Raw genomic sequence first — 24,957 nt, 5'->3', positions numbered from 1 at the left:
CGCCTGAGCCGCTCGCCTTTCTTCAGTCTGGACCGTTCGGTCACGTCGGTCTTGGCCGATCGGTTGCCTTCGTGCTCCAGGGGGGAGGTACCTGCAAAAGATACTCTGACGCTCAAGTTAGGCGTGTGATTTGAAGAGCCTCGGCTCTTGGTTGAATATTTAGTGAATGGTTATCACTATTGAATGTTTGAGTGTTATGAAGTGTGAGTTGAACGTAAGTGGGACGTACCTGACTTTTGACCCTGTCAATGTATTTATAAGTGTTTCATAGATCAAATAAAAACAACCTTACCTGGAGATCCGGTTAGTTACCCATAAATGACTTTATCAATATCTTCAACCAAATATTTTGTATTTTGTTTATCAAATATTTTTAACCAGATATCTTTAATTATTTTATCATCTACTGGACTATTGACCCAGTAACTACTTAACCGTTGGCCCAATTATCATTTGAAGTAGTTTATTAGCGCTGTAGACCCAATTACGACACAAACCATTTGATCAGGTTGACCAATGGCGGATAGATCGATTAGCCTTATTCAATAATCACTCGGTCCATATTTCATACGGTACACAAATATTTAGAGGATGATGAGTTATATATTATACATGTACTCACTTCTTTTACGTATTTATTGCGTAATTTGATGAATAAAATAAGAGGAATAACAGATTATCTAACAAAAAATATAACATTAATTTTTTAAATATATATATATATATATATATATATATTACATTTAAATAAAAAAAAATACTAAATCATTATTATAAATATAAGACTAAGAATAATATTAAATTACATTTAAAACTTTTTGATGACATCACTCACAACACCTTTCTTCGTGTATTTGATGGAGTTACTATTCCACAACGTACTTACCTTTTTGTTCACGTATTTGAATAATGACTAGTTAGATTTATGTGCACATCTCTATCTCAATTGAATAAAAGTTAAGAAAATAGTTAATTGATTTTGCAATTTTAAAAATACATATTTTATTTTAAGAGTTAAATATGTTATTAATTTATAAAATTTTGAAAGTATGAAGAAATAATTAGTTCGTTTTATAATATTAAAAATGCATGTGTTATTTTACAGTTAAATATATTATTAATTCACAAAATGTAAAATTAAAATTTATTTATATCTTAATTTTGATTTAGTTTGATTTTTAAACTTTAAAATGGATATATATAGTTTTTATAAACTAATTATATTTATTCTTTTATATATCAAACCACATTTATGATGTTTGAACTATTTACAAGATTCGATACACATTAGTTCAAGTGTTAATTTAGAACGTTTTTTAATTATATTTATTCATTTTTTATGTTTGGAGATAAAAATGTATTTAAATTTAAAATAAAAACGAAATTTTTGGCATATAAGGATTATAAATATATTTAACTCTTATTTTAAAAATTATCTTTAATAATTAGTCACATTTTTGTTGTTTAAAGGTTTAATACCCAATTTTGTCCCCACTTTGGTTCGGAAATCTCAAGTTAGTCCCTTTATAGAAATGTGAGTGCAATGGATCCTTACTTGTAATTATTTGAGTCTAATGAGTCCCTTCCGTTAAATAGAAGGAAACGGAGTTAGTGGGCTGATGATGTGGCAGTAGTCACTGATTAGGTGTCAACACGTAATTATGTGGGTGCTTACGTGGTGTTAGTACAGAGTCAAAATTGAGGATTCATTAGAATTAGGGAATAGTAACTCAGAGTCAAAATTTTATTGTGTGTGCTGAAGAATTGGCTCAACAATGAAAAACCCTCAAAATTGAAACTCACAATTTGGGGTAAATTAATCAGTGAACGCCAGAAACGTGGACGCCGGCGTTTTTGATGGAATGGAACAAGGGAGAGACCATGACGCGGTAGTGTGGTGGACGGGATTGTTCCTCGCTAGGATCGATTTGCACGGTGGTGACACCGATTTCTCTGAAGCGGAACCCTAGCTTCTCCCCGACGCGAGAGGCCACTTTACCGTCCCAGTACCGCTGGGATCTGGGGAACCGGTTGAGCTGTGCACGGTAGTGAGCTGCGAATTCTTGCTCCGACGAGGAGGCCATGGCTATTATGGAGGAGGTGGTGGTGTTGGTGACTTGGGCGAAACCGGCCACCGCGCCTCTTCCACGCCACTGCTTCGTCAACTCCAGCCACCGTGCCACTGCTTCTCCGATCCCGTCTGCTCTCTCCGACATCGGCAACCCAGGGAGGGGTTCGTCTTCATCGCACGTCCAAACCTCCACCCGACTGGCAGCCGCGAGACACCGGAGTCGTCGCCAGTCGAGGCAAAATCTCTCCTCCTTCGTCGCTCGTCGTACGCGGGAAGTTCTCTCCCTTCTCCGTCCATAGTCGCCGCCACCACAGAGGCGGAAACTGCCGCCACCGAGGCTGCCGCGATGGGCTCTCCTATTTCTCTTTCAATGGTTCTTTCGTCTCCAGCATCACCACTGGACCGAAGCATTCTTCCCTCTATTTTTCTCATTTTTTTTATTTATTTACTGATTAATTTGGCATTGACTGATTCGATGTTTTACTGGGATTGAAAATGACGAGTGTGTGTTGTGTACATCTGAGTGTGAGGGTGAATGCTGGATCTGTTCTGCCCTGTGTGTTGATTGGGTTATGTTTGTTGGGAGTGGTTACGGTCGAAGAACAATCCGGTCGAAATGATTTCGCGGGCGACAATCCGGGCGAAAAAGAAGGTGTGATTGAAACGAAGGTGACGAAGACGAGACGAAGAAGAAGAGTAAGAGAGTGAGAATGAGTGTGAGTGAGTAGCGAGTGAGGTGAAGGTGGGTGTGTGTTGGGGAAATGATTTCTTGTCTTTTACAGATAAAAGAAACGGTAGCTGTTTCAGCGAGGATGGATGACGGTTGACGGTCAGGCGAGGGGAACGGCGTGCGTGTTGGGGAAATTGAGTTTGGAGGGTATAGTTCTATTGAGTGAATGGAGGAATGGAAGTTGTGTTGACACCTCACCAAAGACAACTGCCACATCATCAGCCCACTAACTCCGTTTCCTTCTATTTAACGGAAGGGACTCATTAGACTCAAATAATTACAAGTAAGGATCCATTGCACTCACATTTCTATAAAGGGACTAACTTGAGATTTCCGAACCAAAGTGGGGACAAAATTGGGTATTAAACCTTGTTTAAATAAATTTTATTATTTTTATTTATCAATTAAGATGGTTAATAAATAATCATATCAATTAATATAAGATTAAATGTGTTTTAGGTATTTGAACTTTAACGAGAAATTCAAATTTATTCTCATTTTGAAATTTGATATATATATATATTTTGACCATTAAACTTTAAAAGTGGATGAATATTAATCAACTTTTTAAGTTTGGAGACGCGTATAATTTTTTTGGATAAAAATAAATTCTAATTTCATATTAAAATTTAGAGACTAGAAATATTTAAATATATTATTAAAAATCAATTTTAACTGTGTGGAATTTTCTTTAATAAATCTCTCTAATACATTTGAGTATTATCCATTCATTTATTATTAGACTGGCAAGAGAAAAAAAAAATTATTGGAGTTTCGTATCTTGTATCTACTTTAAATGCAGTCTAGATCTTAAAGTATTTTGAAATAGACTGGATAGATTTTGTTGAGTTTGAAATTAAAAATGAATGTTTATTATTGTTTATATCAAGATAATGATACTTGACAACATTTTTTGACAACATTTTAACATCATCTATGTGCCATTCTGTGATTGGTCCATGTTGGTGTTTATGATTATTATTATTGATTGTGGAGTAATTTTGGACCAATCATATAATTGACACGTAGATGATGTTAAAATATAGTCAAAGTATCATTATTCTTATATCAATGGATCATTTTTTGAACGAATTTATGATGTTTTATTTTATATGTTTGTAAATATATATATTTTTTTTGTGAGTAATATAATGTATATAACATATGAATTTTTAAGTACGTATTTCTAATATTCAGTATGGTTTATGTGATTAGTTAAATTATAGGTAAAAAAGTTATTTAAATCATAAAATATATAATATCCATTTCTCATTAAAAAAAACAAATCAAATTATCTAATACAACTCTTTATATAAAAGATAATGGAATTAAAAAAGGTTTTATATTAAAAAAAAGTAAATGCAATTTGCATAGTTCACACATATGTGAAAGTAATAAAATTCATTGACTAACAATCTATATAATTATTTAAATTTTCAATACAATCATTCCATTTTGGTCAAATTTCCGTTTGAAGTTTTTCCTTCACGTTAATAAAGATTAGGTAAAAAAAAATGTTATTTTATATTGATAATGTAAATGTGAAAATAAAATATTCAAAGAAAAGTGTTTGGGCAATATTTTTAAGAAGAAAATTAAAGAACATAACAAATATAGAAGAATTTCTCAAATAACACAATATACTAGTTTTTAAAGATAACATAAATTATTATTATTTTCTCTTATTCAACTTAACGTTATCTTTATAAAAAATAAATAAATAAACACAATAATAATACAATTTTGTGTTTTTCTTTTTAACTTCAAAATTTATTTTTATTTTATTGTTTTTTATTTTAATTTATAACCATCAAATAAGTACTAGTGTTAATTTTTAGACGATAGAACAATGGAGAAAGTGCTTAAATATTTTTTAAAACATTTTTTTCCTTTCGTCCCGAAATATGTTTTTATGATTAGTTTTGTAAATACTACTTATTTAGTGTCTGTAAATACATTACTTTTTTATTTTTCATTCCTAAAATATGCTATTTTTGTCTTTATTGATTGCAACTTTGTTATTTTCTTATTTAATCTTACATCTTAAATCTTATATCTTAAACTACAAACCAATAAATGAATATATCTAAATTTTTAATCTTAATTTTATTTTTTGATAATATCATTATGTTTTTTTATGATGGCAATTATTTATGGAATTTTTTTTATGTCTAACAAGTAATAATATGTAATTGACGTTAGGTGTAAAACAAAAAATAAAGATAGAAGATGAAAACAAAAAACAGTGATTAAATTCTTGAGTGTGACTTTTTTATCCACTCGTGACAATATTTTAATAGTGGTTTCATAAATGCATTAAATTGTTTGTACGTAACACAATTAAAACATTTAAAACTTTAACTTTTTTTTATATACAGTGAAACAAACCCATACGAGATAAAAAGGAATTTTTAATTCCACCATGAAAATAAAAATAATATTTACATACATATACTTCACATCTCGTATTTAATTTATTCTTTGTAAAGCATAAAAGACATGAAACAAATTATTGACTGATTTTCTTTTTTTCCCTTTTCCTTGAATGGGAAATAGTCACACATTCAATTTATTGCCACTATAGTTATCAAGTTTTCGTAGGTCTCAATCTCTCCTCCAAAATTTATTGTTTTTTTTATAGAATGCATGATTAAATATTAGTTATTTTTCACTAAAATACTTAATCAATATATGTTGTAATACCCAAATAAGTTCACTAAAACATAAAAATTATATACTATATCTTCACTCTTATATTTATATATATATATATATATATATATATATATATATATATATATATATATATATATATATATTTTGAGAATCAAATGTGAGTTTACGTTCTACAGAAATAAGAAAGTAGAGCAGTATATAAAGATGAATGACTCATTAACCCATTGTTTTAAGGTTTTAGGTAAAAAGTGGTGTCGACCCCTTATATAATTGGCTCAGATGTTATTGGTGTTTGTGTAACTCACAGGAGAACCTCCTCCTCAATAGACCCAACAGTGGTGTTAGAGTCGATGATTTGTCTTGGTTATTCAGATAAGCAAGTTCCGTTAAAATAGGACCCTTGAAAAATGTTACTTGTGATTGTGGTATATATATATATATAATAATAATAATAATAATAATAATAATAATAATAATAATATTAATAATAATAATAATAATAATAATAATAATCTAATTGTAAGTTTAAATTTTGCCAGATCAAAATCATAAAATTACACACCATATAAGATGAAATATACATCAGTGTTTTGAAATTTTAGATTAAAAGTAATGTATAATAATACTTTATTTATTTAACAATTATTGTTTGACAATACCGCTTTTGACATAATAAAGTCATATAATAATCTTATAAATAAATTATAAATAAAATAGTTAGAAAATTTGAAATATCCAGAACTTTTTACTATTTTATTTTCAATGTGATGTGAATCAAAACAATTTTGCAAAATGAATATTTTTTATTTTTATAATGTAACTAATTATTCTATTAAAAAATATTTAATAATATTTCACTAGATGAAATACTATCTCGTTATCATTATAACTCTTTATATAGTATTGTTTTTCTTTAATTTTTTACTAACTCGAGTATAATGTAAATCAACTTTCATTCAATACTTGGATAATATCATCATAAATAATAGTTCTTGAGTCAACGACTAGGTACAATGGTTTCCCTGTTTCAATAGTTTGTTTAGTGGTATTTTATATTTGACTCTTCATGACACATTTATTTATTTAACTTGGAATATTTAATTAAGTTTCTTAATTTAATACTTACACAAATCTATAATTCATATCTATAATTCATATTTACTTACATACAAATCAAGTTAAAAATATAATTCATATATATAATTTAATATTTACTTACATACAAATCTATAATAATTTAATAATTTAAATTATATTGTATAATTTAATATTTATCTATAATTTAATAATTCATATCTATAATTCATATTTACTTACATACATGTTGTATAATAATTTAATAGCAATATTTACTTACATACAAATCTAGTTAAAAATGTAAGAATAAGTCGGAGTCCTATTTTAAATAAAAAATATAAAAGTTGATTGTTTTATAAAAAGAAAAATTCATAAACTCATTATCTAATGTTTTTTTTATAAAAAAAGTATTAATTTTTTATAGGGTTAAACTCGATGTTGAGTATTCTTAGTTAACCTTATCAAAATCCATGTTTGAGTGGTAATTTTTAAAATGCACTAAATGTTATCACTCAAACAACATATACAGAAAATCGTAAAGTATAATGAAATAAACAATTACAACCAATTCATTGTAACACTCCCAACACATTTCACACATCTAATTAAATTTATCTATATCTCAAAACATGAGAAAAATACAGCAATATACTTTACTTTGACAATCTTAAAACACAAAAATTCATATATATATATATATATATATATATATAATTAATTAATTAACAAAAGAAGGTTAGATTTACCCTTGTTTGACGGTTGCTTAAAATCTAAACAACAATAACAACTTCTAAGATAAAAGAATAGGGTTAAAATTCACACAAATTCTCTAAAAAAAACTTCACCAAAACAATCAAAATGCTGATTAAAAACTATATTAATTAAGATCACAATTTTATAGGAGGTTAAACTTGTAAAGCTTCATGATACCCACAAATGAAAAAAAAGGAGAAAAATAGAATAAGAGTTTAAGTAACAAAAAAATTTACCCTAAAATAAAATGTTAATATGAAAAGAAAAGTTCTGAGATATTATTACTTCTTATCTAATGAAACTTATTCAAGAATGACAAACAATTTTATAAACTCAAATAGAATGTAAAAATATAGACAAAAATATTATAAAAAATATATTTTTGTATAAATAATTAAAATTTTAAGTTATATTTTTAAACATAACTGATAAGTTTAACTTTTCTTTTTCTTTTAAAATTATCCTTCCATATAAATAAAAATAATTCGTTACCTATGTTGTTGACTAAATTTAATTGAGACCATAAATTATTATTGACATCGGAATATTTAATAATTTTAGTCTCTCTTATTACAATCTCAAACCTTGTCAACTAAGAAAAATCATATTTATATTGTAGATTATTACTTAGTATAAAAATGCTTATTAAATTTTAAATTAAAATAAGTCAAAATTGATTTAAGATTTAAAAAGAAAGTAAATTCAGTTAAATTTTAAATGAGTTGTCAATTAACTTCCATAGACAAAGATAAATAAATATAATAATGATCAACTTCTGACAAATCAAATTCAATTTTCAGTATTTAAATTATAAAGGGTTTCTTTCTTTTTTTGTTTGGTGAAAGAAATAAAACATATGGAAAGTTGAAGTTCTTTCCCTAAAATGGCAACTAATTGAATATAAGTGAAACGTATTCCAATGAATAGAAAAATTATTAACAGTGAAGTGTTTATGAGTTAAAATTAATATTCCAAAGAAAAAAATTAATTGGAGTGTGGAAAAAAAAAGTAAATAAATAAATAAATGTATGCATAGTTGAGAGGGCATTAAAAATATTATTATTGACTGATAATTTGTTTTTTGTTTCCCTGTGTGGTAAATGGTCATGTTTGAATCAAATGTTGATCATGCTTATCCAAGTCTTGGTTGGTCTTCTCTTTTGTGTTTTTGGCATGATCATATTTCTTGTTAATTTTTTTTATTTTTATTTTTATTTTTATTTTTATTTTTATTTTTACAATAAAATTAAAAAATAAAAATGAGAAAACCCCAAACACAAATAAAGCATGAGATGGCATAAATGTAGAAAGGACTATCCCCACTCAATACAAAATACTATATCTATGTACTTACCCTTCTCTTCCCTCCTATCAACCACTTCTCTTCTTCTCTTCTTCTCTTCTTCTCTTCTTCTCTTCTTCATGCTCTCAACAACAACAACAACTCAAATATACCTTTCTCTCTTTGCCCAAATCCTAAATCCCAATCTCTCTTTTCAAATCAATTCCCAATCAACCTCTCAAACCCCACAAAGGTTAATCTCTGCATAAAAATTTCATCTTTCCTTCAATTTCCCATACCCTTCTTCTCACTTTTTTCACTTCAAGATTCAGACGCGCTTTCGTTGCGTCACTCTCTCTTTTCCTCCTCGTGGGTTCCTCTCTCTTTGCTCAAATGGTTAACCCTACGCGGCTTCGAATTTTCCGATTGCGTTCAATGCGCGGTGTTTAGCCGGGACCCAGAAAACCTAGGTGCCTAGGGCTCTTCCAATCTTTCGTGGGTTTTGCACAAAATTCGAATTTTTTTATTCTCTGCGAAGTGGGCATGGTGGGGAACGACGACGCGGGTCACCTCTCCGCCTCCCGGAAAATGTTCTGGCGGTCGGCGTCGTGGTCATCTTCCCGTACCGCCGCCGGGAACGCCTCTTCCGGCGAGGCGGGTAAGGGTTTCGCGGATTCTGGCAGCGCAGAAGGTCCTCACAGAGAGAACCGGCGGTTCCCTCCGCCGCCACTCACGCCTCGGTCGCAGCAGAATTGTAAGGCGCGGTCTTGCTTGCCGCCGCTGCAGCCGCTGTCTATCGCTCGGCGGAGTCTTGATGAGTGGCCGAAGGCGGGCTCCGACGACATCGGCGAGTGGCCGCAGCCGCCCACCACCCCGGGAGGGAGAGGTAATGGTAGCAATGGTGAAAGGTTGAAACTTGATTTGTCTTCCATTCAGCATAGCAACCCTGATCATAGTAGGAGTAACAATGGTGGGCTTGTGAAGAGGGATAAGATTGCATTTTTTGACAAGGAGTGTTCAAAAGTTGCTGATCATGTGTACCTTGGTGGTGATGCTGTTGCTAGGGATAGGGACATTTTGAAGCATAATGGTATCACTCATGTGTTGAATTGTGTGGGGTTTGTGTGTCCTGAGTACTTTAAGGCTGATTTTGTGTATAGGACTTTGTGGCTGCAGGATAGTCCCTCCGAGGACATTACTAGTATCTTGTATGATGTGTTTGACTACTTTGAGGATGTTAGGGAACAAGGTGGGAGGGTGTTTGTGCACTGTTGTCAAGGGGTGTCTCGGTCTACATCTCTGGTGATTGCTTACCTTATGTGGAGGGAGGGACAAAGTTTTGATGATGCTTTTCAGTTTGTGAAGGCTGCAAGAGGGATTGCTGATCCGAATATGGGGTTCGCTTGCCAGTTGTTGCAGTGTCAGAAAAGGGTCCACGCGTTCCCTCTTAGTCCTAGCTCTTTGCTGAGGATTTACAGGATTGCTCCACACTCCCCGTATGATCCTTTACATCTTGTTCCCAAAATGTTGATGGATCCTTCGTCAGCTGCATTGGACTCCAGAGGCGCGTTTATTGTGCACATTCCTTCGGCAATATATGTTTGGATTGGTAAGAACTGTGAGGCCATCATGGAGAGGGACGCCAGAGGGGCTGTTGGCCAGATTGTTCGGTATGAGAAGGTGCAAGGGCCAATTGTGATGATTAAGGAAGGCGAGGAACCGGCTTACTTCTGGGATGCTTTTTCGAATTTTCTGCCTTTGATGGACAAATCTGGCAATAGAGTAGAAGATGGAAACTTAACTAGTAAAGTTTCTCCTGGTGAGAGGAGAGTGGAAGCATATGATGTTGATTATGAAGTTTTCAAAAAAGCAATCACAGGAGGATTTGTGCCTCCCTTTGCGTCATCGGAGAATGAACATGAAACCCATCTGCCTGCAAGAGAGAGTAGTTGGAGTGCTTTAAGGCGTAAAGTTGCCTCTGCTAATATGAAGGAGTTTGTTTCCACCCCTAGGTTATCCTTTCCCAGGGTTTATTCAGATTCCATGTTGTGTATTCATACATCAGCAAACTTGTCTCCATCCTCATCCCTTTCATCATCGTCATCGTCTATATCATCATCCTCTTCACCGTCTTATGTTTCTCCAGATTCCATTTCTTCTGATTCTAGCACTCATTCTAAGTTTTTGTCTGAAGTATCCCCAGATTCTTCCTCTGTGGTTTTTACTCCTATCCCCGTATCTTCTTCTTTGTCTAGTTTTTCTAATTTGTCAATCTCTTCAAATTCTACTTCTAAAGCAGTTTCTAACAGTACAGATATCCTTGGTGTCAAGTTATCACATCCCTGGTCTCAGTCAGCCTCTTTACCATTGAAGAAACCATCAACTTCCCTTGCTGAACGCAGAGGTAGTCTGTCAAAATCTTTGAAGTTGCCACTGAAGAATGATAAGAAACAAGTAATGGATGAGCCACCTACCTTTCATAACAGTCAAGAATATGACATTATTGTTAATGGCAATGTTAGCTATTTGCAACAATCAGACAGTAAAGATTATTTTTGTGAGTCTAACAAGCATGCCAAGGAGGGAGTGCTGAATTCATTTCAAAAGTGTGAGCTAGCACTATCTCCAAGCATTGTTGACCGCACGCACCTCAAGGAATCATCACTTGTTCGAAACTCTGTTGAGCCTTTGATAGATAGTTCCTCAGTAGAAGACGCAGTGCTTGGTCAGTCTGCAGCATTGAAGGGAGCCAATGAGAGTGGCTTGGCGCAGTTTAATGTCGCACAGACTTCGGTATATCACTGGCCCAGTTTAGAAAAGGTTGAGACATTTGGTACAGATCATTTGGATTCTAAAGCTGCTTTTGTCATATTCTCTCCCAGTATGCACTTACACGCAGGGAACATGCTATATATTTGGGTAGGGAAGTCTTTCAATTGTGACGCTTCACAGGTTCACTTGGATGTTGATATACAGTTAGATTGTTTAGGAGCTGTTGACTGGAATCAAATTGGATGTGATCTCCTTGATCGGTTTAGTTTGCCGAAGAGTACAGCCATCAAGGTATGTATTCCACTGACATTTTGTTCAAATTGTGCAATACAAACATTCTTTTATTTAGTTTTTTCTTTCTTTTGTTTCTATTCTAGACTAAAACATAGTAGCCACAGATTGTGTTTGCTTATTTGGTCTCTTTAGTCTCGTTATTATTTTTTGGTTGGAAACATTCTTAATGATATGCTGAAAACAACATGTACATCATCTATATTTTTAGCTCTTTAGCAAGAAGAATAATCAATTTGGAAGAAAGAAAATACTGTTTTAATTGCAGCGTTGCTGGGTGGAGCTGATGGTTGGATTTTCTTCTTCCTTTGGAACTCAGATAAATGGGAGTTTAAGTAAACTCCAGATCATTGAATGTGACAAGCTCATTATATGATTTTTTGTGGGGCCAGCTGTTGTGATGTGCTTATTATTTACAAACCTTATATAAGTGGTTTCTTCCTTTTTTATTGGAAAACTTACTCTTGCTAGGATCAGCAGATACAATGGTATCCTATTTCGTTTCTTGCGATAGTGATTTTCCTTGAAATCCATCTCCTCCAATTACCTGTTTCCCTTAGTGTTATATGTTTTATCCTTTATTTCCCACCCTTCTCCTGTTAGCATTTTATCGCTCAGTTTTTTCGTGAAGCATTTGACTTTGAACTTCAAACCATTACGTTTTTGTTTCCCATGATGCCAAATTTATGGTCAATAAATCACCCCAATCTTGCGTTGATAGTATTTGTTGATTTGTCATATATCTTCTGTATATATATATTTTTTTTGCATTATGGTGGATTGTCCCAATAATTTTGCATTCTCATGATGTTCTGTTCTGTGAATAGATTGTTAAGGAGAATGAGGAACCTTCAGAGTTCCTTGCTTTGCTCAGGTCATTGTAGCTCAAATGAGACTAGGAGAATCCTTGGTTCAAGTAGCTTCTATAACATTTTCAGCATCTGCAGCTATCTCTACGTATGGCAAGTTTTCAGGCTCTAATTGATCTTCCCTGTGAAAAGAGATCCAGTGAGGTAATCCATATTCTTTTCTTTGTTTCTTTTTCCTAATTCTGATCTTATAGCAATAATACATAATCTGTGATATAAACTGAGTTTTGGTAGATGTTACTTGCAGGAGGTTGCCCCCATGCCAAGTGAATTGTAGCTCGGCTGATTGTACAGTGCTTTTTAACACCCTCAACCTAGAAATTTATGTTAAACATACTCAAATTTCTTTCAATTTCTCTCATGTTATTTATACAAGAACAATTCCTTCTTAGCAGCTCTCTTTCTCTCAATGCGGAAAATGTTAGGCTGTAGTTTATTTGCTTATATGTGAACAAATACGCCATTAAGAATTTCTAAATTCAAACCATAGCTGAGTGATATAGATGTTCTCAATAAAATATATTTACCAACATTCTTGTATGATTCATCACTATGGTGAAAATGTTATGCTTGTCACTTTCAATGATCAAACATGTTTAACAAACTGAATTCAATGAATGTTTGTGCTATGTATGTTCTTTGAATATGAATGAAATGTGAATTCAATGACCATTTTAATTAGAAAACCATCGTATTAAAACAAAAATAATGAATGTGGAATGTAATGAACATATTTTATCATAATGTAAGCAAGTTAGCATTAAAATTTGTTTTCTTTCCTAACCCACATTTTCACATAAATGTTATTAAAGAAATGTTTTGAACTTTTAAATCAAATAAGTTTATGTTCGATTTTATTCCTTGCCGAAAAAAATCTCTTGTTTTAAATATCTTTGAAATTTTTGTTGGTCTCTTTTACTGCTTACTTTAATTAGTTGAATGTGTAAAATAAAAAAAATGTTAATTCAAATAATAAATATATTTTCAGTGAATGAAATTAGTTTTTTAAATATGTAATTTAATTAAGCAACATAATTTATTTGTTTTATATAAACAGGGTAATTATATTCTATTTAAAATATTTAGAGATATAGAAATACCAAGCAATTTTGCAAAGAATAAAACTATATAATAACGAATACAGACAATGCTCCCTATACGTTTTCCAATGTTATTTTTTCTGTATGTCATTCAGATGAAAGAACCAAATTAAAAATAAAATAAAATATAATTAAACATTAAAAAAACAGTTGAACAACTCAAGTAATTGTTTTTTCAATTAGACAATCACATGAATTAGTTCGATATTTATTTTAATTCGATATTTATGGTACGACATTACCTTTTGACAAATATATCTTATAATCGCCAATTCTTTTTACTAATTTTTATCTTTTATAAAATAAATAGACTAAATTAAACATAAATATGACATTTAATATAATTTAAATTCCTTTACAGCGTAAATATGTTATATATTATCACTAAATCATATACTGATTTGCATTATACAAATATTTATGCTAACAAATCATGACATATGAATTAATGATATTTTGAAGTAAAAAAGATATAATAAAATTATGGTAACCGCATTATTTTTTATTTCACAATAGTTTTTTATGTAATTATTTACCTGTTCTATTTCTAATAATATTTTAAAATTAAAATATAAAATTTTCAAAGGCAACAATTAAAAAGTAAACTAAATTATAGTAAAAAAACGAAAATGCAACTTGAAACTCCCTGTAAATTAAAAAAAAAGATAGTTACTCATATTTTAGATATAATTATTTTTTATTAAAACATAACTAAATAAATTATACCGTGCCAATTTATGTTTTGTTTCTCTTACGGACCCTTCTTGAAAACCTTATGCACAAGTTATATGGGCTTAGGATATTGGGCCCATCTTGAAAACCTTATGCACAAGTTATATGGGCTTCGGATATTGGGCTTGAAAAAGGTGTTTCCTCTAAGTTTGAGTTCTATATAAACCATCCCTAGTATTCCTTTAACTTCAGCTGTTCAACCCTAAACCCTAATTTTGGTTTCTGCTTCTGCAACCCTCCGATTTTCAAGGTTTTGAATCTATTATTGAATTAGATTCAAGTGTTTCTACTAAGTCTTCCCTCTCCGGATCTTGTGTTTTGAGTATTTTTTATTTATTTTTATGAATGTGTTTAGGGTTTATATGTTTCAATCTGCTAATGCAATTTAGTGTAATTATGTGTGTTTGCAGGAGGTTGTGAGAATTGTTGGTGAGTGATTGATATGGCTCCTACTAAGGGTGAGTCTTGTATTGTTTTTTTATTGTCCATTTCTTCAATACTGGTTTTGTGGTAATGATCTAATTGACTTTTTTTTCCTTGAGCAGTGGTCAATGCTAAAAAGGCTGATCCCAAAACTCAGGCCTTGAAGACGGCTAAGGCCGTCAAGTCTGGTGGCCAAGTCTTTAAGAAAACCAAAAAGATCAGGACATCAGTTACATTTCACCGGCCAAAGACCTTGAAAAAGGACAGGAACCCTAAGTATCCTCGCATTAGTGCTCCGCCCAGAAACAAGTTGGACCATTATCAGATACTTAAATTTCCTTTAACTACCGAATCTGCAATGAAGAAAATCGAGGATAACAATACACTGGTTTTTATTGTTGATCTCCGTGCTGACAAAAAGAAGATTAAAGATGCTGTGAAGAAGATGTACGACATTCAGGCCAAGAAAGTAAACACATTAATCAGGTAATTGGAATACAAATTGACAATGTCTCTGATCTGCTACATGCAAATTTGAGTTATTAAAAACAACCTTATGTAGTGAAAGTGGACCAGTTGCTTAGTCTACAGTGATTACTATTTGCTCTTGTACTTCAAATGCATCATCATTACTATAGCGTAGGTAGAATTTTGTATTTAGCAGTGTGGTTTCTTTTTTATTCTTTAACAAATACCCTTTTGCTTGCAGGCCAGACGGAACTAAGAAGGCCTATGTTAGGTTGACTGCAGATTATGATGCCTTGGATGTAGCCAACAAGATTGGTATAATCTAAGTTGTAATACTTTTTTTTAAGATAGTTCTTCTATATGTCCCTATTTGAGGACTTTTTGTTCTCCATATGTATTAACGGCTGTTAATTCAATTTTGAGTTGAGTACATTTATATGAATTAGGGTTTATGCTGGTATAATTATTCTCTGATCGATTGCCTGCTTTCTTGGTTTATCATTATTACCATTGTAATATGTTATTATATATCTCATACGAAAGCAATTGTCCCCTTGAAATTCTATATCTTTGTGGTCCACATCTGGATTAATTTATATTAATTTATTCTGCTGATTTTCTGCGTTAAGTTTTGTACAATGTCAGAGTTTGTTTATCTGTTCTTAGAGGATTTAAAGTTAAATATTTGGTACCTTTTGGCACAGAATTTGAATCACCACTAGTGAAACCTTTTCATGAAATTTCTTGAACTCGTCAAAATATTGTTTAACAAAAATATCCTCTATATACCAAATTTTGTAATTCTAGACGGGCAAGTTTTCACTCATGACTCTTCATTTTCATTAATTTAAACTCCAAACAATTATATAAGTTTTCCCATGAATCATTATTTTCATCTACCACCACTTTCTAACAATCATTGTATGGAAGTTTAAGTTTAGCTTGAAAAGCAGAGCTGGGGGGATTTCTGACTCCAATGTTTCCAAGGTCTGATCACTCTCCTTTTGTTTATTCCATACCACAGATATTAATTTCTATCCGGATACTAGCATGTTGATTATTACCTGTTATCTATTGTCATGTAAGTTGGTGGTTGGTAATTGTAAATTTTGTTGATGAATCTATCATGGTTTTACTCATGTAGTTGAATATAGAAATATAGGCTAATCTAATGGTTAGGCACTGCAGACTTGTTCCTGGATTTCAATTTGGAAGCAGCCCTTGGGCATATTCTAGGTCAGGCTCTTATATTGAGGAGACTTCTTTATTTTTAATGCAGACATAGTCAGGTGTCTGCCATTATTTGGTAGAGACTGTTACATGTCTGCGACATAAAGTACCGAGGGTGTGTCCAACAAATATGGGTTTTCTATGTTGTTGGATAACACCTCTTTGGAAGGTGTCCATCGTTGCCCAGTAATACACTTGTTATTATTTGAGCTACATCTGGATTCTACATCACATTTTCTGCCTCACTTTTCTTCCTTTTACACAATCATTTCATACATAAAATTTGTTGGATTCACTGTTTTTTATGTAGTTAAGCAAATTTAATTATTGAAGTTCCACTAATGGTGCCTGAATACCGGTGTTAGTTTTTTTTTCCTTTGTTGCTAAACAATTAACAGAGCAATATAGTTGAATACCAGACATAGTCAGGTGTCTGCCGTTTTTTAGAATTTGGTAGAGACTGTTCATGTCTGGGACATAATATAACGAGAGTGAGTCCAACAAATATGGGTTTTCTATGTTGTTAGATAACATCTCTTTGTAAGGTGTCCATCGTTGCCCAGTAATATACTTTATTATTATTTGAGCTACATCTGGATTACACATCACAATTTCTGCCTCTCACTCTCTGTTATCTTCAATAAAATCTTTCTTATATTATTTGCGTTGTTAAATTTCATTGTTGTATGCATTTTCACAGACAAGTTTAGTTATTTGAAGTTCCACTAACAATGCCTGAATACCCGTGTTAGTTTTTTTTTCCTTTGTTGCTAGACAGTTAACAAAGGAATATAGTTTGTGACATCTTTAACTTTGAATATCAGACATAGTCAGGTGTCTTCCGTTTTTTGGAATTTGGTAGAGACTGTTGTATGTCTGGCACATAATATACAGAGGGTTTATCGAACAAATATGAGTTTTCTATTTTGTTGGATAACATCTCTTTGGAAGGTATTCATCGTTGCCCAGTAATATACTTTGTTATTATTTGAGCTACATCTGGATTCTACATCACAATTTCTGCCCCTCACTAATTTTTGTTTCTTTCAAGAAAAACGTTATTCCTGCTGTTATAATCTATATTTGTCTTCATATTTAAACAAGTTTAATTATTGCAAGCTTCTGTTATGGCTTTTGAATACCATTTTTAGTTTATTTATTTATTTATTTATTGCCTAATAACTATTAGATGAAAACAATTTATTCCATTTTTGTACTTAGAATACCAGACCTAGTCAGGTGTCTGCCTTTTTTGGAAATTTGGTAGAGACTGTTACATGTCTGGCACATAATATACTGAGGGTGAATCCAACAAATATGGGTTTTCTATCTTGTTGGATAACATCTCATTCGAAGGTGTCCATCGTTGCCCAGTAACATACTTTGTTATTATTTGAGCTACATCTGGATTCCACATCACAATTTGAGTCTCACTGACCTTTGTTCCCTTGAACAAAATCATATTTTACTTATTCCTGCTGTTTATGTATTCGTATTCAAACAAGTTTAATTATTGCAAGTTCCTATTATTGTGCTTGAATAAACTTGTTTGTTTGGCTAAACAAATATTAGAAGAAAACAATGAGATTTTTTTACCTACTTGGAAATTCGGTACAGAATGTTACTTGTCTGACATAATACCTAGAGTGAGTGTCCATGTTGTATTGTAACATCTCTTAGAAAGGTGTCGGTCCATATTTGCACTATATCTTGTTTTGTTAATTATTTGAGCTTCATTTGGATTTCAACATGGCAAAAGCTGAGTCTCGGTTTCCCTTCCCTTTAAACCTTGGAAGTAACGAAAGGAAAGCCGTCTGTAGCTATTTTCTTTCATTGTTCTCAACATTTTTGTGGTTTTTTTTATAATTTATCAGTTAAACATTTCTTGAAATATCAATGTAATTCTTGATATTTTCATCATGCATCTGTTACCTAATAGGTACCGAGCCTCCTAGAGTGATAATTTCCTGTTGATACGGATATATTTTTTAGTTGTATTTTGTTATTGTACGCCGGTGTGGATGCATATTCTAATATCACCAAATCAACCCTGTCGGTAGAAACAGGCTTTCGTTCCGCGTATTTAGTGATTGTAATAAAAGCGTTCTTTATTTTATCCATTTATGATTGTGTATGGATTTTATGTACAAGGGTGTGTGGATTGTGTACACAGGTTGGATAGCAGAGCTGAACAAGAAGCTTGAATAATGAGGCTAAGATCGACTGTTTGTGGTCATCTGTTTGACATTTATTTGCATGATGGTTTGATGCAGCTAGAGTAAATAAGTAGGATAGAGGTTCTATTTGTCTTTTTAAGTAGTCATTTATAGGAACCTCGTATGGATCTTTTATATATTGAACATTGTATTACTGCACCAATGGATATATATGATACAAATTTGATGCCCATGAATATAGGAATACAAATTGGTCTCGGTGTTGAGTTATCATGAATTTAAAAAAAACGGTTAAACTTCAAAATGTTTTAACTACAATCAAACGATCATAGTACCATTATGAGTACATTTGAAGTGGTTTCTAATTCATAAATTTAAGAAACCATGGCTTCAGAATTTCACAAATTTTGATATCAAGTATCACTTATCTTAGCTAGTTTGAAAATTAAAAAAACTGGTTTAAAAATTATTTGTGCGCAAACATTAATTCTTGGATTTGTTCTTTGTAATTATATGTTATAAATAATTCAAAATATGAAAAAAAAAATTGTATTTTTATCAAACATAATAGAAATATGAAAAAATTTTAAAAAAATGTTACAGTGTGATAATATCAGGCCCTTTTTACACGTGGGTTTAATAATAAGCCTAGATGAAAACATAAAAAGGGTATTAAAAGGTAAGGGCTTTGGGAGTCAATTTGTCAAAGAAAATTTATAGCCTCCCAAAAGTATTCAAATTCTGACATGAAGAAAAACCAAAGTCACATAAATAAAACAAAACAATAATATATATCTAATAAACAAAAACAGTGTTTGTCGTTTTTTGGACTTGGCATGAGAACGTTGTTACAAAAGGTTTGGTTCTGTATACATTAACGTGTTCCTTTGTGAACCAAACTTTCTGGTCCCATCCCTTGTATGTTTCATCGTCAATGGTTTAGGATGAGATGGTTCCATCCAACACTTAAAACACATGGTCCCATCTTTCACACTAACTAGGACTACACACAAACACTTTTTCCCTTTGAGAAGAAAAAATAGCTACAGCCTTCATAGCAAAGAGAGAAAAAGATGGCTCTTCCAAGACCAAGCAGTGAAGAGAAAGCCCTTTCTCAGCTCAAAGAAGGAACAGCATCATCATCAGCAGCAGCACCACCTTCATCATCTTCTTCATGGAATAGGCTTCACACTTTCTCTCCTTTGAATCTACACAACAAGACTAGCAAAATTGGTAGGTTTAACATTCTTCTTTCTTTCTCATACAAAACATATATTCTTTTTCTCATTTACACATATTTCTACAAAACTACTGTAAGAGAGAAAACAAATTATTTATAAAATTAAACTTTGTTGGTGTATAAATTGAGGTATGTGTAAACTAGTGTTTGATTACCGGAGGAGGTTATTGATATCATTATTGGAAAGCAAATAATTAAAAAATTTCTGTTTTTTGTATGATACTTTTTGTAGGTATTTGTTTGTGAGATGAATCTCAAGTTATACACAATGAAAATTAAAATTCTTGAAGGAATGCATATAAATTTTAAGGTTAAATATTTTTTTCTTCTAAATTATTTTAAAATATTATAGTTTTGGTCTTTGAATTAAATAATACTTTTTTTATACTTTATGAAAGATGTATAAAACATTATTTTTAACAAATAATGTAAAGTGTTTTCATATGACAGGAAATTTCGGAATAAATTTTTATATGACTTTATAAAATTTAGAGATGAAATAGTTTTTAAATTAGTTTAAAAATAAAAGATAATTTTATGATAATTTGATATAAAGAAAAACATTTAATCTTAAATTTTATCTTTCTTCCAAATTACATTATAAAAACACTACCTCTTTGTTTCCTTTTTTTTATTTCGTTTTTTCTTATATTTACTTTGTTTTTCTTACAAAAGATTAATATAAAGAAAGAATGTTTGAATTATTAGAATTTTGCGTGATAAAGGAAAGAAATTTTGAAATTTTGATGCACATAAATAGAACATGGTGACCTAATTTTTGGAGTATTGACTGATCCAGAAGACAGTGATGAAGATATGTTCACAGTTCCAGATGTCGAGACCACACCCATTAATGTTCATTCTCATCCAAACAGTAACCTTAAACAATCTAACGTGACAGAACCTCAGTTTCAAACTGGTTTCCCTGGAAAGCGTCGCAGGGGAAGAAACCCTGCAGATAAGGAACATAGACGTCTCAAGAGGTATACATACACATATTACAGTAGATTATTAGAATAAAGAAAAAAATATATTATAACACACATAAATTTTTTATATCCATTTTAATACTTTTTATTTTTTAATTTTTTAAAAAAAGAAATACAAAAATTTATTAATTTATTTATGATTATTTTACTTTTATATTATATATCAAATGATATAAATTATTTCTATTTAACATTCAACTTTAATACTTATATAACCAAATTATGATATATAAATAATATAAATTAATTAAAAATCTTATTTTATATATCAGTTTGGTAAAATTTAATCATATATATAAATTTACTTACTATCATAATATCATGACGTCCATTATTATATCTTTATTATTAATTTATTTACAAAAATTTAAAGTCACTCATGCTCACAAATTTTACTTTATACTCGTAGTGGTTATAACTCAATTTAGAAACACTTTTAATTTGAAAAATAATAATTTTCTATAATATTATATATGATTAAAAAAAAAATTTTAAGTAGTTAATTGCAAATGTCTTATGCATTTTTTTTTTCCTTTACATAGAAGTTGATTTTCTTTTTCTAAAGGGTGTTTAGGAATGCCCTTATTCAAATGTATAACAGAAAGAAGAATATAAAATGTTTTCTAATGACTTTAAAAGGTTTAATCTTCTTCTACTAATTAGTATTGAAATTGTGGGAATCAATTATGATGGGTTTTCTTGTAATGGGTGATAAATGGAAGAAACTATTTTTATTATAGTTGAAGAATAAGCCATTCAAAAGATTGTATGTTACCTATAGAAAAAAGAAAATACAAGGAACAAAAATTATTGTGTAAATATAATAAGATAGTAGTCGTTTAATGCTATTAATTAACACCGTTTTTAAAAAATCAAAGTAAAAAAATATTAAAACAACACCTTTTAGATTTTCGTATGGTTTAGAATTTGTTTTGGTACAAATTAGTAGAGTTTTTGAAAGTTTTTCTATTAAAATATAGCCTTCGGTTAAATAACTTTTTATTCCTAACAGAAATTATGTATTTGGTATATGATGCTTTAATGATTTTTTTTTTAATTTTGGTGATTAATAAATTTTTTATTTTTATTTTAACTTTTACTATTGAGTGACATTAGTATGTGACAACTTGTTCATTAAGTAATATATTAATTACTTAGTATGATACACTTTTTTGTGTGTGTGTGTGTTATTTTTGTTTTCAATTTTCAATATTTTTTGTCTTATTTTGATCTTAAAAAGTTATACTTTTGCTATGGTCTTTCTTACATGTTAAGTGATGATGGATTGTGTATTAAGTAATTGTGACTGAGAAGAATTAATTCATGTATTTTCTTAATTATTTTTAAAAGAAAAAAAGTAATCAATTTGAACGAAACTTTGTTTTTTTCCATAATATTAAATATTTATAATATTTTATTTTTTATTTTTTTAAATTTACTTAATAACTAAATATATTTACAGAAAAGACATCTCTAAAACTAAATTTTTTGTAAAAAAGATAATTTAAATAAAAAAATGAAGATTTTTTTTTCTAAAAGCTAATTTAAACAAAAAATATTAATTATAAATTCATCACAATCTATATTACCTTTGATATTATATGTTTTCAAATAGGTTGTTGAGAAATAGAGTTTCTGCTCAACAAGCTCGAGAAAGAAAGAAGGTTTATGTGAATGATTTGGAAGCAAGAGCCAAAGAGTTGCAAGATAAAAATGCTATCTTAGAAGAACGTATCTCTACTTTGATAAATGAGAACACCATGCTTAGAAAGGTAACATTTTTTGAAGTATTAGTTTTACTCTTTTCCATTTGTTTCTAAATATAAATGTTAGAAATTTAAGTAAGATTAAGTCTCACATTGAATACAAACGAGAAAGTAGAATATTATATAAAGGTGAAAGACCCATTGATACATTATCTTAAGATTTTGAGTAAAAAATGATGTCAATCTTTTATATGTTTGGACTCAGATCTCATTGGTATATGTATCTCTCTAGTAAACTTCTTCCTCGATAGACCTAAGAATAAAACATTTCATTACAAATTTTTTTATAAGTTTTATGTGAATCCTAAGTATTGCATTTTAATTTTCATGTACTAGTGTTTGTCAATTAATGATATAGATTGAAGTGTGTGTATTAATCATGATTCACAGGTTCTTATGAATGCCAGGCCAAAAGTTGATGATAGTAATGAACAAAAGCAAGAGCACTTAAGTAAGAGCTAACAAGGTTAAACCTTCAAAAAAATTATTTATAATTTATTCTATAATGTAAATTTACAAATTTATGACTATTTTCTTTCTTTTATACTTTTATCTAAGACGTTCTCCACCTCCACATCAAGGTTTTTTGTTCGGCATTCTTTGATGTAGTGAAGTTGGAAAAAATTTAAAATTAATGCTTATTGTATAGTAGTTTCAATGTATCTTAAGAAAATATTTAGTCCGTGCAGATTGAATTTAAAATTTATTAGATTTTATGATACTCTAATGAGATATATTGTCATATTCTAGAGTTATGATGACGATTTTTTTTCATCACTAATAATTTTTAACGTGAGATTTTTTTTATTAAGAGGTACGTTCCTTTTGATATAGGTTAAGAACACATATACAATATGTTTATTACAATTTTCCTATTTTTTTTCTCTATGTGTACGAATACAAATTCACCCATGGTTATCTGATTATTTGTTTATTAAAATTAAAATATATTCGCAATCAAAGTTGCGGAATAGGAGTTTCAATTGAAAAAAAAAATCACTTTATGATTTTCTTTCATTTCCTCTTGAACACATATACTCAAACTAAATAAAGGAAGTCTAATAATCAGGACTATGAATTTCGTTCTAATTATATAATATTTTATATAAAATAATAATTTTATACTTGAAATTAATGACAAACCTGTTTTTCGGAGTCGAATGAATCATATTAAGATGGTTTTCATAAACTTCCTTAATCTTTTCTACCTTAAGTGAGTCTCCTTCCACTTTTTTTTTTGGTGTTTGTCTTCCATGAATGATGTGTCTGCAAAAGATACTCTAACGCTCAAGTTATTATGGTGCATCAGATAGTAGTTAATGTTGTAAATATGAACATGAATTATTTATCTCATGTATTATTTATAAGATACTTATGGGTTTATGGGCTCTCACCTATATATGGGCTTGGGTGGGCAATGACCCATTTACTTTATGAGTCAGTTGTCTAATTCATCATAATGTGCTAAATTAAAAAATAATATGCTTTTAAGGTATGTGGGGCCAGGTTAGGACCACATAAAAACAGGTCGACTTGTGGTTGGGAAGCATTAGGTCGTGTACAATACATAAGCCCCCCATTTTGCTCATGACATTTATATATAAACACTGGTTTATTAAGAATATGCAAGAAAATCATTTTGAATTATTGATTCATTACTAGAGATGACTTAGAATAAATAGTTCATCATCTAAAAGATTTTTCCCTTCTAATACTCTATCTGAGAGTTATCAATATCTATCAAATTTACTCCAATCTAACGAAGCGCTATTGGATCAAATGATAAAGACATTATTGTTGAGAAAAAGATGGCTTTTCCCAAATGAGATAGTTGTTGCTAGTTGGTCCAATAACAAATCATTGATTTAACTAAATAATTAAAAAAAAAAGGTAAACCTTTCTTTCTCTTCGTCTCAAGGTCGTTATATCTTGTCACTTGAAAGATCCCCTATATTGATAATACACATTCTAGTTGACCGAGTCTATTTAGAATTATTTTGTTTTAAATCAAAGAGATCCACCAGGCAGTTAAAACAAAAGCATTGATTTTTTTTTGGATAAGCCCTGAAAGAAGAAGAAAGGCTGAAATGTCAATAGACGTCTATATTTTGAATTCACCCGACCCAAAAGTACATTATCCATTTTGGGAATGTTTAGTGTTAAAATCATTTAATGGATAAGTTGCTAATTCCTAAAACAAACTATTTAATATACTTTATCCACTTGTTGGGCTACAAGTGGATATTTTATCGGAGGTTTTTATTGTATCAATTTATCCTTATGTGATTCTATTGAAGCATATACTCCTTTG

General features: G+C 30.5%; 3 protein-coding genes across 19 annotated transcripts; all 3 read left to right on the top strand.

Annotated features, from left to right (window-relative positions):
- Window positions 1-8,591: 8,591 nt before the first annotated feature.
- On the top strand, window positions 8,592-13,053 carry LOC108329178 (protein-tyrosine-phosphatase MKP1). 3 transcript variants are annotated; one of them, XM_017563261.2, is made up of 3 exons: window positions 8,592-11,652; window positions 12,480-12,665; window positions 12,769-13,053. In XM_017563261.2, the coding sequence occupies exons 1-2, from the start codon at window positions 9,133-9,135 to the stop codon at window positions 12,534-12,536; spliced, it is 2,577 nt and encodes an 858-aa protein (XP_017418750.1). In that variant the 5' UTR covers window positions 8,592-9,132; the 3' UTR covers window positions 12,537-12,665; window positions 12,769-13,053. The 3 variants fall into 3 exon arrangements, with proteins under 3 accessions (XP_017418750.1, XP_017418752.1, XP_017418751.1); XM_017563263.2 differs by lacking the exon at window positions 12,769-13,053 and having other exon boundaries at window positions 8,636-11,382; window positions 11,472-11,652; window positions 12,480-12,618; XM_017563262.2 differs by having other exon boundaries at window positions 8,638-11,652; window positions 12,756-13,053.
- Window positions 13,054-14,506: 1,453 nt separating this feature from the next.
- Window positions 14,507-18,881, top strand: LOC108329532 (60S ribosomal protein L23a). Of its 14 annotated transcripts, XR_008247079.1 has the most exons (8): window positions 14,507-14,603; window positions 14,764-14,811; window positions 14,899-15,262; window positions 15,486-15,559; window positions 16,269-16,325; window positions 16,424-16,480; window positions 17,299-17,425; window positions 18,648-18,881. XR_008247079.1 is itself a non-coding variant. In XM_052873308.1 (7 exons), the coding sequence occupies exons 2-7, from the start codon at window positions 14,796-14,798 to the stop codon at window positions 18,680-18,682; spliced, it is 594 nt and encodes a 197-aa protein (XP_052729268.1). In that variant the 5' UTR covers window positions 14,507-14,603; window positions 14,764-14,795; the 3' UTR covers window positions 18,683-18,881. The 14 variants fall into 14 exon arrangements, 12 of the variants coding, with proteins under 12 accessions (XP_052729268.1, XP_052729266.1, XP_052729265.1 ...); XM_052873308.1 differs by lacking the exon at window positions 17,299-17,425 and having other exon boundaries at window positions 16,433-16,480; XM_052873306.1 differs by lacking the exon at window positions 17,299-17,425.
- Window positions 18,882-19,602: 721 nt separating this feature from the next.
- Window positions 19,603-23,372, top strand: LOC108328761 (transcription factor HY5-like). 2 transcript variants are annotated; one of them, XM_052873304.1, is made up of 4 exons: window positions 19,603-19,884; window positions 20,694-20,874; window positions 22,496-22,652; window positions 23,037-23,372. In XM_052873304.1, the coding sequence occupies exons 1-4, from the start codon at window positions 19,725-19,727 to the stop codon at window positions 23,106-23,108; spliced, it is 570 nt and encodes a 189-aa protein (XP_052729264.1). In that variant the 5' UTR covers window positions 19,603-19,724; the 3' UTR covers window positions 23,109-23,372. The 2 variants fall into 2 exon arrangements, with proteins under 2 accessions (XP_052729264.1, XP_052729263.1); XM_052873303.1 differs by having other exon boundaries at window positions 19,607-19,884; window positions 20,691-20,874; window positions 23,037-23,370.
- The last annotated feature ends 1,585 nt before the right edge of the window (window positions 23,373-24,957 follow it).

The sequence above is a fragment of the Vigna angularis genome, chromosome 2, assembly GCF_016808095.1.
Source record: "Vigna angularis cultivar LongXiaoDou No.4 chromosome 2, ASM1680809v1, whole genome shotgun sequence".
Taxonomy (NCBI): domain Eukaryota; kingdom Viridiplantae; phylum Streptophyta; class Magnoliopsida; order Fabales; family Fabaceae; genus Vigna; species Vigna angularis.
Note: the sequence above shows the minus strand (reverse complement) of the source record. Positions and strands in the feature narration are given on the sequence as shown.

Excerpts from the sequence above, each read along its gene's own strand:
- LOC108329178 (XM_017563261.2), top strand. The coding sequence starts at position 9,133 with ATGGTGGGGAACGACGACGCGGGTCACCTCTCCGCCTCCCGGAAAATG. Across the intron at positions 11,653-12,479 it reads CGAAGAGTACAGCCATCAAG|ATTGTTAAGGAGAATGAGGA; the intron begins GTATGTATTCCA and ends TTCTGTGAATAG.
- LOC108328761 (XM_052873303.1), top strand. The coding sequence starts at position 19,725 with ATGGCTCTTCCAAGACCAAGCAGTGAAGAGAAAGCCCTTTCTCAGCTC. Across the intron at positions 20,875-22,495 it reads GAACATAGACGTCTCAAGAG|GTTGTTGAGAAATAGAGTTT; the intron begins GTATACATACAC and ends GTTTTCAAATAG. Across the intron at positions 22,653-23,036 it reads AGAACACCATGCTTAGAAAG|GTTCTTATGAATGCCAGGCC; the intron begins GTAACATTTTTT and ends CATGATTCACAG.
- LOC108329532 (XM_052873305.1), top strand. Across the intron at positions 15,263-15,485 it reads AAAGTAAACACATTAATCAG|GCCAGACGGAACTAAGAAGG; the intron begins GTAATTGGAATA and ends TTTTGCTTGCAG. Across the intron at positions 16,326-16,423 it reads TACCTGTTATCTATTGTCAT|GCACTGCAGACTTGTTCCTG; the intron begins GTAAGTTGGTGG and ends TCTAATGGTTAG.